We start from the raw sequence: 13,809 nt of genomic DNA, 5'->3' as shown, positions 1-13,809 counted from the left end.
CCGGTTGCCAAATTTTTTAATATTTCTTCATGATTTCCACCTATTACATTATTATTACTCGATATTTTCGGTAGCGTTAAACCGAATTTATTAAATATATTTTAATGTATCCAATAACGTCATATATTAACCGTATATTAGTCCGTCTTTCCGGAGACAACCCACTTGTAAATCAAACTATCATTATGTGATTTTCATAAGTAGTCACGTCAAACATTGATAAAAAAATTGAAAAAATCAAACTATCTCACGTGATCAAACGATATCATAATACTTAATTTAATATGTCATATCAATAATTTATTATCCAGTAACAACTAATAATGAGTGATTGATTTATTATAGTCAATAATATCAGTGGTCAAATCATTATTTTTTAAAATATCTATAAAAAATAATCAAACATGAGTGGTTATTTTATATAGAGTATCCTTTTATATTAAATAAAAAAACTCTAAATATTATTCTATGTTTTTATCTCCATCACCGGTCTCTCCACAACATTTTCAATTCTAATTGATCATGACGACGGTGAACTGAACGAAGTAATTTACAATTAATAATTTAACAAAAGAAATTATCTGTATTTGTAAACATTGATTTCTTCTTCTTTTTCTATGGATAATTAAATTATAGATTTTTGTTTTTGAGAATAGGAGTTCGTTTGTCACCTTTATAAGAAAATGACATTTTGGTAATCAACATTTGATACGGTTGGACTCCACCCTTTTGACGAGTTTAATTGCTACAGAACTTTCATATTTAATTTGATTAATAATTAAGTTCATAAAAATAATGTTTAATGATAGTTTTATAGTTGTATTATATGATTTAGTTTTCTTTGGACATTAACCAAGTTTAAATTATGTTAATTGCTAATTGACTTGTGAATAATACAATCAAATTCATTTTATATGGCCTTATAAGACATTTGATGCTTCAATCGAGTGTGTAAATTTTGAATCATTTAGGTGGTGTTTGTTTTTACTGTGTAAGGTCTGCAAAACTCTTATGTCTGTGCCGCGCAGACCACGCGCAGACATTGGACTTCGCATACCGTTTGATTTTTAGAAGACAGAAGCTCTTTTAACGTATGCGTGTGGTCTGCGCGGCGCAGACATGACATTATGTCTACAGACGTCTTCTAACCTCTTCAAAGATGTTTTATTTAATTTATATTATATTGATTAATTTTAATATTAATTTTTAAATAAATTAAATATTAATTTAATAATATATATAGATATATATTAATTTTAATATTAATTTTTTAAATAAATTAAATATTCATTTTAATATTATATTATAGATATTTAATTTATATCATATAAATTATTTTATATATTATTAAAATTTATATTTATTTTAATTATTTTGATTTAAGTTGAAATATAATATTTTTTTGGATTTTGTTATTTTAAATTATATTTAAACTTTTTATACAAAATGTAAGTATTTAAACTAAATTGCTTAATAAAAAAATGATTTCATTGTTTGATAGTTAAGATTTTAAAATATAAAAAATTATTATTATGTTTTTAAAATTTTAAAATATAATCACACTATTTAAATGCATTCAATTAAGTCACTTTCGTAAATATTTAATGAAGAAATCGACGTGACAGTTAAAATATTTGGTATAATTACACATTTGTTCACTGTTACTTATATATTCTATCAACTTGGTCCTAATTTTAGTAAATCAAAATAAATTTAATCCTCAAATCAAATGATGTCATGTGTCATTGGTGTTAAGTGTAATGACATGTGTCACTATCCAATTGGATGATTAAATTTATTTTTAATTTAATATTTTTTTCACCAATAAGTGAGTGTTATAGAGAGTGACATGTGTGACCATTTATAACTTTACAATGAGGATGAGTTCATGTGTCAGATTTATCTTTACCTACAATTAATTGTTTTAATGGCTTGTTACGGATACTGCTCATTTTCCAGTTTTTACTCACTGCTACTCTCTCTTTATGTAATTGTGCTTATGTTTCACTGCATAAGCATAATAAGGGATGAGCCGAATAATGTGGTTGTATTTTGAACAATATCTCTATTTAATTAAAAACAAGATATGGTCATGAGAACTTAAAGGAGTATAAATAATGTTGAGTTGTGATGTTAAAAATATTTTGAATAATAGTATGACTGTTATAGAAACATTTAGGAAGATATGAATTTGAGCTTTTTTAAACACATAATATCTTTCGTTTTTAGGATCATAATGGTTTAAGCATTATAAAAAACTCAAATGTAATCTTAGAAAAATCAAATGGTTTAAACACGTAATATCTTTCGATTTTCCTGGACATCATTTACGCGTCCATAATTTTATTTCCTATAGACGGTGACACGTGTCACCATCTAATTGGTGATAAAATATATTAAATTAAAAATAAATTTAATCATCCAATCGGATGGTGACACGTGTCATTACACTTTGCACCATTGACACGTGCCACCAATTGATTTGCGAGTTAAATTTATTTTAATTTGTTAAAATTAAGACCAAATTGATAGAACATATAAATAAAAGTGATCAAATGTGTCATTATACCAAAAATTTTAACTTCCACATCAGTTGTCGTTAAATATTAATGGCAAGTGACTTAATTGAATGCAATTAAATAACTGAGTGACCTGATTGACAAAGTTTAAAAGAAGGCGGTCAAAATGAAAAGGGGGCAATAGTTAGATGGTCAATGGTATAGTTTACTCTTTATTTTAAATAATTTAACTTTAAAATTTTAACTAATTTATAATTATGCGTTGAGTCCTATAAAATTTTAAATTTTATAAATTAAATTAATGGTGTTCATCGTTAACGATACTCGTCGGTTCTCGTCGAGCATTGTATAATTTTCCTGTCGACCTAAATAAAAATCATCCTGAGCTAAACTCTCTAGATTTTTCTCTAATATTAGATGATTATATGTCAAAATCATTTAGATTATCTCTCAATTTACGTAGTTTATTATAATTATTAATTTTAATATTAAAAACTAAAAAAATTAAAAGTAAATAATTATACGTTTTTTTTATATATGATAAATTGGAAAATTTTATTTAATTGTTACAATTTCTCATGTATTAGGCGACGAATGAAAAACTTAAAATCTCAAATTCAACGTGCAAGTATAGATATATATATATATATATATATATATATATATATATATATATATTATTTAATATTAAAATTTTAGTATATACTATTAAACTTCTTTTTTCCTTAAAAATTAGTTTTAATTTTTTCATTGAAATTAGTGTCATTGAAGCGATTATTATACAATCATGGACTTTAAAAGGTTTTTTTATCCAAAAATTTAGATGGATATAATTAATGAAGAATTCAACTCGGTTCATAATTGGGAAAAATAAATATATTTATAAATTAATATTATTTCATGCTAAATTAATAGTTAATGTTTTTTTAAGTATATTTGGGAGAAAACCCCTATTTTTTTGGGCATTAACAATATATTTTACAAACAGTCTTCTAATTCCAAGTTTAAGAAAAAAAGGATAAAAAGAAAAAGCGGGAAACTAAAGAAGTTTGTAAATGGCGGCCGGTTATTAATACAAAATACCCAATCTCGCTACTCGTTGGTTCGTTCTAAAGCACACGGATCAACTATAAATGATCTATAACCGTTGATGACTTTTCAATCTAACGGTTGTTGTTCCCCTCTCGTTCCATTCCATTCCACCTAAACCACTGCTATAAAAATGCCAATGTCGCGTTATTTTCTACACCACGTTTCGTTTCAAATCTGGAAGTTTATATTTCTTAAAGCATAAGCGTTATTTCCACATCGTTCTCAAGCAATGGACGCCGGAGCAAAAGTAAAGAAAGGAGCCGGTGGAAGGAAAGGCGGCGGCCCAAAAAAGAAGCCAGTTTCAAGGTCCGTAAAAGCTGGGCTCCAATTCCCCGTAGGAAGAATCGGCCGTTACTTGAAGAAGGGAAGGTATTCACAGCGTGTCGGAACGGGAGCTCCGGTTTACCTCGCCGCCGTTCTTGAGTACTTAGCCGCTGAGGTAACTGAAGGCTAAATTAGGTCATCAAATAGGTCGATTGTTATTGTTATAATTTGCAGTTCATAACTCAGATATGTAATTTTGAATCCAGGTTCTTGAGTTGGCTGGAAACGCAGCACGTGACAACAAAAAGAATAGAATTATACCAAGGCATGTGTTACTCGCTGTGAGGAATGACGAAGAACTGGGGAAGCTTCTTTCTGGCGTTACCATCGCTCACGGTGGCGTTTTACCGAACATCAACCCCGTTCTTCTCCCAAAGAAGACTGAAAAGGCCACCTCTAAAGAACCTAAATCTCCATCGAAGGCCACTAAATCTCCGAAGAAAGCTTAATTTTTCTAAGGAACTTGTAATATATGGTTTTTTCTCCTTTGTTAGATTTATATGGTTAATGGGTGAGAGAAAAGACTGTCATCGAATATTTAGCGTGTTCAAATTCCCCTTTGTTTTATCTCAATTGAAATTTCTGTTATTTACATTTTGTTAATCATAATCTGCCAATTGAAAAGAAGTAACAATCTTCCCGTTCTTGCCATAGCCACGTACTCTGTGGGAACGATATCATTGAAGTCACAACTCTGACTACTCTCTCTTTCTCGTCTCTTTTACTGCCCTAGTTTCAGTTCTTGGGTGTGTTTAAGTTTAAAACGAGGTGCAAGATTGCTACTTATGTTAACATCAACAAAACCTGCTCACCATGTTTTCTTTAAATGGGTGTGTTGGGGAACTAATCCAAGCCAGCATCAACAAAACATGAGGTTTAAAGATTGTTACAACTGCTGCTGGTTTTTCTTTTTCATTTTAGCTTCCATTTTTAGTTTGGAACTTTTAAGGTTTTCCTAATTGTCATCAAAGTACTGCAAATGTTAGAATGGTTGTATTATAGCACTGGGGTTTGGTAGTTTGCTGGTTCTGCAGTTAAAACATGGATTTTACAGCCAAAGCCACTATTTGAGCTGGGGAACTGATTCAAGCCTGCATCTTTGATGTGCTTTGAAACATAGTTTTACATTTGTTTGGTATATAAAAATTTATCGTTTTTACTGGTTTATTTTGTCTTTCTTCCTTAAAAAACTTAAAGCTATAGACGTATTTTTTTAGCTTTTGGACTTAGAACTAATTATATGGTTATGGATTGAAGATCATGGTATTGCCTTATAGCAACAAATTGTTGAAAATCACCCAAAACATATTATTCAAAGTTAAATAAATTGCAAATTCCTAACATAACTTGTCAGGAAAGTCACTGTTCGTTTAAAAGATTAATTAGTTCTTGGCTTAACTAGCACATACGTAATACGAGCCGCAAGACAAGGTAAATTTTTATAATATTATAATAATTGTGATAATCTGTCTTTATCATCTAGAAACCTTGCTAATCATTTATTTTACTGGTATCTTGTGAGAGATCGCCGGAGCCAAAATAGTAGCCTATTTGTTGTGATTAAAGACCCCAGAGTTTTTTTTACGGCAACAGCAACATAAAACAAACAATTTCTTTGATTTTGATCCCCATGTCTTTAAACCTTTTTTTTCTTCCAATTCTGATGCCTATTTAATAAGATTTTCACGTAGTAAAATTGCAACTCAGCATTCATCACAGCACTAATCTACTCGTTCAAACCAATGCAGTTTTCTAAGCTTTTCATTGTCCTTTTCATTTTCCAAGTTCTGTTTCCTTGCAACATGTCAACCCAAGCAGCTCCTGCAAATTCGAACCTCTTCCGAGAATACATAGGAGCTGAATTCAATAATGTTAAATTCAGCGATGTTCCCATTAATTCAAATGTTGAGTTCCACTTCATTCTCTCATTTGCCATAGACTACGACACCTCAGGCCCTCCTCCTACAAATGGGAAGTTCAATGTGTTTTGGGACTCCGATAACCTCGGTCCATCCCAGGTTTCTTCCATCAAGAGCAGCCATTCGAATGTTAAAGTAGCTTTGAGCTTAGGAGGGGACAGTGTGGGAGACGGCCCTGCTTATTTCAACCCTTCCTCTGTAGATTCTTGGGTTTCCAATGCAGTTTCTTCACTCACTGATATCATCCGACAATACAACTTGGATGGGATTGATATTGACTATGAGCACTTCAATGCTGACCCTGACACTTTCTCCGAGTGCATTGGCCAACTTGTAAAAACCCTCAAGAAGAACGGTCTAATCTCTTTTGCTTCCATAGCTCCATTTGACGACGATGATGTTCAAAGCCATTACAAGGCCTTGTGGAAAAGCTATGGTGACCTCATAGACTACGTCAATTTCCAGTTCTATGCCTACGATCAAGGAACAACAGTCTCTCAGTTTATCAATTACTTCAACACCCAAAGTTCTAACTACAACGGTGGTAACGTTTTAGCCAGCTTTATAAGTGATGGGAGCGGTGGCTTGACACCGGAAAACGGCTTCTTTACCGCCTGCAATAGGCTCAAGAGTCGGAACAAACTCCATGGTATATTCATTTGGTCTGCGGATGACTCAAAGAGAAATGGTTTCCGCTATGAGAAGCAATCACAAGCTCTGCTTGCAATTTCCCACTAGTGTTTTTATGTTATCTACTTTTATAAAAGCACTGAATGAGTTAAACATTTATATTAGGGGATGTACTATTATAAATGTATTTCCCTTTATTGAATAAATATATGCCTGATATCTGTTGTGTGCCTCTCTCATGCTATTGGTACCTCAAATTTGATTTTGCTATGGGTTTAATCTAGTTGTTTCGTCCAATCACCCAAAAAAAATAGGAGAAGACATATAATATGTCTAAAGTTCAAATCCCATTGTTTAGCACATAAAGAGAAAATGAAAAGTTCATCATAGAGAAGCAGAATAACAGAATAAGGATCTATGATCCTATATATCAAACGCTTGCTTCACAATAACAACAGTATATAAACCTTGTGAGCACATGCCATTCATGAGTTGGGCATCAATCATATGATCAGTTCTGAAGCTTTTCACTAAGAACCTGAACCTGCCTTAAACCTGGATATATATCAGAGTTGATACATACATACATACATGCATGTGTGTTTAACTTGTAAGAGAACTTCTTAAGTCATGAGGAGGATACCGGTCATGTTCTTATGTCCTATTATTCAGCATGGACTACAGGATCAAGGGTGGTCAAACCCGAGAGTTTTAAAGAGTTTATGACTATGGAAACAAAGGCCTGGGTTCATATAAATGTTTCTCGCCCTGTATTGTTTACTGCTAATTGGGAACTTGCTGTTTGAGACTGTCCCCTGCAACCTTCGCGTAGGAATTATGTGCTTTTCGATGCTGAGTTCGTTGGACGCGACAGAGTTATTGTTAAAAGTAGACGACTGCAACAAGAAGAGTTGTGTATGCGAAGCAGCTTGATGACCATGAACAGTCACTTATTTATGATAAAACAATGAGGTAACCAAATGGTTGTCATACATGATTTCTAGACATATCCATCATATGTAAATGCTTTTAAGTTCTCGTTGAGTTTTCCGCGCGGTCCTTGTAATAGAAAAATGACCTTGTATGCTTTCGTTTTGTATATATAAAACCCATTCAAGCATTCTAATCTCTCTCCCAATTACTTGTCTTTGTTAAACCCCTTTTTTTCTTTTCACAATTTCATAACTGCAAATAACTTACAATCAAGAACCTCTGTTTTCTTTTTCTCTCCATCTTCCATATCCCTCTCAATTTGGGTGGTTTCTTGGGACTAAACTGCAATCTTTCATCAACCCCAAGATTAGGATGGAGAATAACGCCATATCATTTCCCATGAATGCTCAAACTCGTTTCTACTTTTGCCTTTCTTGCCATAACCACGTCCTCCCTGGGGACGATATCATTGAAGTCTCAACTGTAATAACTCTATATCTCTCGTATCTTTTGCGTCTGTTAACATCTTTTTGCTTACAATCAAGAACCTTCATCATCGCTCCATGTAGCCACATGAGCCTTGTGCTTATTCTTTGATTGACCCTTTCTCTTTAATTATGGACAATCATATTTGACATGTCCTGACTTTTTGCATTCATAGCAAATGATTGAGTCCTTCTCTTTTGGTTCATTTTTGAGGCCTTCATTTTGTTTGAATTTTCTTCCTCGGTAAGGTCTCATCATTTTTCTGAACCGTTTGGCAAACAATGCCATTTCCTCGTCATTGTCATCTTCATCCGAATCACTCATTTTTTGTGGATTTGAGAGCAACTCCAATGTTTTTCTTCTTCTCCTTCTCCTTTGGTATCTCGTCAATCTTATCGAGGTCCACCTCATCTTTAAGCATCATTTCATGAGTGAGGAAGGAACCAATTATCTCTTCAAGAGTTAAGGACTTTAGGTTCTTAGCCTCGATAATTGCTGTCTTCTTGGATTGCCACGATTTTGGAAGTGAGTAAACTAACTTCCTCATAAGCTTTTCATTTGGAATGATCTCTCCATATGATTTGAGACCATTGACAATTGTTGAGAATCTATCCGTCATAGCTTTGATATCTTCATTTAGTTTCATCCTGAAATTTTCATAGTTATGTGTTAGAAGACTAATTTTAGATTCTTTTACCTCGTCGGTTCCTTCATGAGTGACTTGTAGTTTATCCCATATTTCTTTGGCGGTTGTACAAGATGAAACTCTCCCATATTCATCTGGTCCAAGAGCACAAAATATGATATGAATTACTTTGGAGTTGAGCTGGAACATTTTTGTCTCTTATTCACTCCACAATCTTGGATGAGTGAGAGGTTTGATATATCCATCTTCTACAACATTCCATGCTCCCATGTCACTTGCTTGAATGAAATACATCATCCTATTCTTCCAATAGGCATAGTTAGCTCCATTGAAAAAAGGAGGCTTGTTGACGGGCATTGAATCAAGACCGGAGTCGACGTTTGAAGTGGAGGCCATTGATGACTTGATTATCGATGTAACTATTCCCGAATAGACTCAAGAGGCGATTAAACCTTCAAATGAGTGAGGCTCTGATACTAATTGTTGAGTTAATCGATCGATGGAATTGGCCAAGAGGGGGATGAATTGGCAATTAAAATTTTGGTGGAAGCTTTTGCAGAAAATTGAAAAGATTTGCACAGCGATTTAAAGTGGTTTGACTTTCTCAACCAAAGTTTATGCCCACTACCTTAGCTATCCACACTAAGTATTTTCCAACAAATTCACTAATTTGTTCTTTCTTTTGAGGCCAAAGAGATAACCTTACAACACCCTCAAGAATATACCCCAATTCTTGAGAACACTCATTCTCAAAGAGAATATTACAAATTTGCAAACTTACAAGGAAATCCTCACAAGTTAGATTGTTTGCACAATTCTAGAACAGAGAAAAGAACACTAAAAAATGAATATAATTGAGTACAAGTAGTATTCTTGAAAGCAAAATGAATATTGAATGAAAAATAGGCTTGAAATGCTCAAACTTGAGGTTTGATGATTTCTCTTTGATTCTCTCTTGATTCTTGTTTCTTGTGTTTTCTTGTTGTTGATCAATGGCTTCTAAGCTTGTTTAAATATAACTTCAAATGATTCTGAACGTTGGGGATGATTAGTGGAGTCAATAGAGCCGTTTAAGTGTGAAGACAATTAATAAAATCAGTTGGGAGCGTCAGTGCATCGATGCATACCCAAGGTGCATCGGTGCATCAAGTGTAAAATTCAAATATTTTGACCGTTGGACCCTTAGTGCATCGATGCATGAAATGCATTCGATGTTTCAAAATAGCCAGAGTGCATCGAGGCATCAAATGCATTCGATGTTTTCGTAAAACTCTGAGTGCATCGATGCATGAAATACATTCGATATTCAATTTATTCCATGGTGCATCGATGCATGGATTGGTGCATCGGTGCATCACTTTGAAAAATTGATTTTAGGCTTGATTTTGGTTCAAAATACTTTGTGAAAATTGTTTAAAAAATATATTAAGTATAAAACACAATTTTACACATTTAGTAAGGTTTGAAATTGATCTTGAAGACTTGGAGTAATAATTTGATATTCAAGTAATTAAATCGAATATACTTAGAAAATCATTTGTAAAATCTTAAAATTCATTTATACTTAATTTGTTATATCGTAACATCAAGATGTTTTCAACAATCTCCCCCTTTTTGATATAACAAAACATGTGTGTAATTTTAAGATTTTCTTTGAAAAAAAAATTAAAAAAAAATTAAGTTTGAAATTACTCCCCCTTACTATAACACTTCTCCCCTTTAAAACATTTTAACACTTTTAACATTTCTCCCCCCATTTGTTAAATCAAAAAGATTTAAAAATCGATTTAAACAAGGTTTTGAAAAACATAGCCAATTGATATATATAAATAGCTTAAGCTGCTAAGATCAAAGATCAAAAGAGAGATTAACCATTAGTTTCATAATCAATATTCATAATCAAATGTGAAATGGCATAATTGGTCATAATGAACTAATATGATGCAAAAATTAAGAAACATTAAGCTCAAAATAATAAAGTTAAAATCAAACCAAATATATATAAATATTAAGTTCAAAAATCCATAAAACAACAAATAAGTTCAAAACATCCAACAACCATCAAATTTAAACATCCAGAAACATCAAAATCAATCCAAGTTTAAAAATCCAAGAAAACATAACAAGGAAACAAATTCACTCCATCGGAGGATCGGGAGGAGGAGGATAATGAGCTCGAACTTCAAGAGTGAGAGCGTCCATACGTTCACGCATCTCCCGCTGAAACTCAGTAACCTGAGACTCCATGGAGGCAAACCTCAGATCAAACGACTCCAAGAAAGATTGAAAAAAAGGGTGGCGTTTGATCTTCTTATCGTGCTGGTTCCGGTGCAGGCTCATCATCTGGTACATGATTGTCGATATCTTGCATAAGTTGTTGAAACTCGGGATCATCGTCAGCAGCCGGTGCCGGAGGAAGAGGAGCACGAGAAGAGCTAGGAGCAGCTCTTGAAGAACTAGCTCCCGGGTCGAAAAACCCAAAGACCGGTTTCCTCGTCTTGTTTCCAATCCGCTTTCTTCAAGGAGGTAAGATTGATTTGATTTTGGAGTGGGATAAGATTGTCGAGAGAGACGTTTAGACCGAGTTTGATAAAAAGGTTACTAAGAAGACATCCATAAATCAATGTTTCGACATGTGTAAAATTCAAATGTAAAATTCAAGGTGCATCGGTGCATCAAGTGTAAAATTCAAATATTTTGACCGTTGGACCCTTAGTGCATCGGTGCACTAAGAGTGCATCGATGCATGAAATGCATTCGATGTTTCAAAATAGCCAGAGTGCATCGATGCATGGCTGGTGCATCGATGCATCAAATTCATTCGATGATTTCATAAAACTCTGAGTGCATCGATGCATGAAATGCATTCGATGTTCAATTTATTCCATGGTGCATCGATGCATGGATTGGTGCATCGGTGCATCACTTTGAAAAATTGATTTTAGGCTTGGTTTTGGTTCAAAATACTTTGTGAAAATTGTTTAAAAAATATATTAAGTATAAAACATAATTGTACACATTTAGTAAGGTTTGAAATTGATCTTGAAGACTTGGAGTAATAATTTGATATTCGAGTAATTAAATCGAATATACTTAGAAAATCATTTGTAAAATCTTAAAATTCATTTATACTTAATTTGTTATATTGAAACATCAAAATGTTTTCAACAGCATCGATACCTGTTGAATGGGTACCGATACCCCTTTGCCCAAAATTCACTTTTAAGCTCGAAAATTATACTAAACTCACTTAATTCTTCTTATATAATCTCATTTTAGCCCTTCAAACTTAACTACACTTAGCATAGCCCACTTATATCACTTGAACTCAACTTAATATCCCATATTCCATCTTAAATTTGGAAACCAAGAAACTTACCATTTTCTCAACATGCTCTAAATTGGATTCTATCACTTCCTATTTCTTAATTCAACTGATGACAAGTCAAATTTAGCTTCAAATTTAACTTTTCAACTCTTCTTCAAGATTTCACTTAAAAACTCATAATCTTTGATCCCTATTATCTTTTCCATCTTATAGTTTTAAGATAACTTAAGCTTTCCTTAATCTTAAGTATCATCTAATGATAAAAAACCAAACTTAATTTCAACTAAAACCTAACTAATAAGAAATCTCACCTTATACCAAGACCCATGGTGGAGAGGAAGAAGAAAGCTGGAGAAGTCTTTGGACTAATTTTTCTCTCTCATCCCACGTGATTTATAGCCTAAATAAAGAAAAATGTGGTAACCAAATGGTTGTCATACATGATTTCTAGACATATCCATCATATATAAATGCTTTTAAGTTCTCGTTGAGTTTTCCGCGCGGCCCTTGTAACAAAAAAATGACCTTATATGCTTTCGTTTTGTATATATAAAACCCATTCAAGCATTCTAATCTCTCTCCCAATTACTTCTCTTTGTTAAACCTTTTTTTTCTTTTCACAAGTTCATAACTGCAAATAACTTACAATCAAGAACCTCTGTTTTCTTTTTCTCTCCATCTACCGTATCACTCTCAATTTGGGTGGTTTCTAGGACTAAACTGCAATCTTTCATCAACCCCAAGATTAGGATGGAGAATAACGCCATAGCATTTCCCATGAATCAGTAGCGGATTCATAAATTTATAAATGGGGTCCAAAATTTTAATTTTTTTTTCTTAAAAATAATGGGATGCAAAAAAAAAAAATTCTTCCATTTTTATTTAACATATTATACTAAATTTCACTTTTTTATTAAATAATGGGATGCACTTGACCCGTAGGGGGCTTAGTGCATCCTCCCCTGCCATGAATGCTCAAACTCGTTTCTACTTGTGCCGTTCTTGCCATAACCATGTCCTCCCTGTGGACGATATCATTGAAGTCTCAACTGTAATAACTCTATATCTCTCGTATCTTTTGCTTCTGTTAACATCTTTTTGCTTACTATTTCTACTTTAAATCAAATTTTCAGTCAGGTGACAGGGTTCGAATTTATTGCAACCATCCGTAAGATCTTTTACAGTTTACTTGATTATGTTTCTTTTACTACTGGACTTTATGCCGTAATATTTGTGTTTGATTGATATGAAGTGTCAATGTGAGGCTCGAATTTTCGATTGTCCCATTGTTTTATGGATTTCAACCATGCGGGCGTTCGTGGGGACTGGGACAGTCTAGTTTCTCTTTTCATTCCTATCCTATGACATCCATGACCATGCTTTGCAATGTATGCAGCAGTCACCTTGGCAGTATCATGACTTCCAACTCGAAAACTTGATTCAATTCTAAATTCGAATTAAATAAGATTGACATTTCTTTTTGTCCTTTATTTAGTTTTCTTCATCCTGTGGTTGGCCCTCCACAGCCCCGCCCTTTGATGCCGATTAGAAGGTCGACTATGCTGAGTTTGTAAGCTGCTCCTTTTCGAAACAATGCTACAAAAATGAAAATGGCGGCTTGCAGGGACCAGTTGCTGTATTGGAACGGAACTCAGATGGTTTATGCTGACTCACACCAGCGGGTCAATGAGAATCCGCCAGCAGAGGAAACCCAAAAGAAGAATTGAAGTAAAAGTTCACTAAGTACTTAGTTTATACGGGAAAAACAACTGCTGCTGGTTTTCCTCTTTCATTTTAGCTTCCATTTTTAGTTTGGAACTTTATAAGGTTTTCCTAATTGTCATCGAAGCATAGCAAATGTTAGAATGGTAGTATAATAGCTGTGGGGTTTGGTAGTTTGCATGAGATTCTGCTGTTAAAACATGAATTTTA

The 13,809-nt window shown here is 33.3% G+C and overlaps 2 protein-coding genes across 2 annotated transcripts; both read left to right on the top strand.

Moving 5' to 3' along the window:
* Positions 1 to 3,771: 3,771 nt before the first annotated feature.
* LOC120148174 (histone H2A-like) lies at positions 3,772 to 4,495 on the top strand. Its single transcript, XM_039161349.1, has 2 exons — positions 3,772 to 4,050; positions 4,142 to 4,495. Exons 1-2 carry the CDS (start codon positions 3,841 to 3,843, stop codon positions 4,382 to 4,384), a joined length of 453 nt encoding a protein of 150 aa, XP_039017280.1. The 5' UTR covers positions 3,772 to 3,840; the 3' UTR covers positions 4,385 to 4,495.
* Positions 4,496 to 5,677: 1,182 nt separating this feature from the next.
* Positions 5,678 to 6,592, top strand: LOC120148172 (chitinase 2-like). The gene has a single exon (XM_039161345.1). It carries the CDS (start codon positions 5,678 to 5,680, stop codon positions 6,590 to 6,592), a length of 915 nt encoding a protein of 304 aa, XP_039017276.1.
* The last annotated feature ends 7,217 nt before the right edge of the window (positions 6,593 to 13,809 follow it).

Source organism: Hibiscus syriacus, unplaced genomic scaffold, assembly GCF_006381635.1.
Source record: "Hibiscus syriacus cultivar Baekdansim isolate YM2019G1 unplaced genomic scaffold, ASM638163v2 tig00110954_pilon, whole genome shotgun sequence".
Classification (NCBI taxonomy): Eukaryota; Viridiplantae; Streptophyta; class Magnoliopsida; order Malvales; family Malvaceae; genus Hibiscus; species Hibiscus syriacus.
This window is presented reverse-complemented; position numbering and strand designations above follow the sequence as displayed.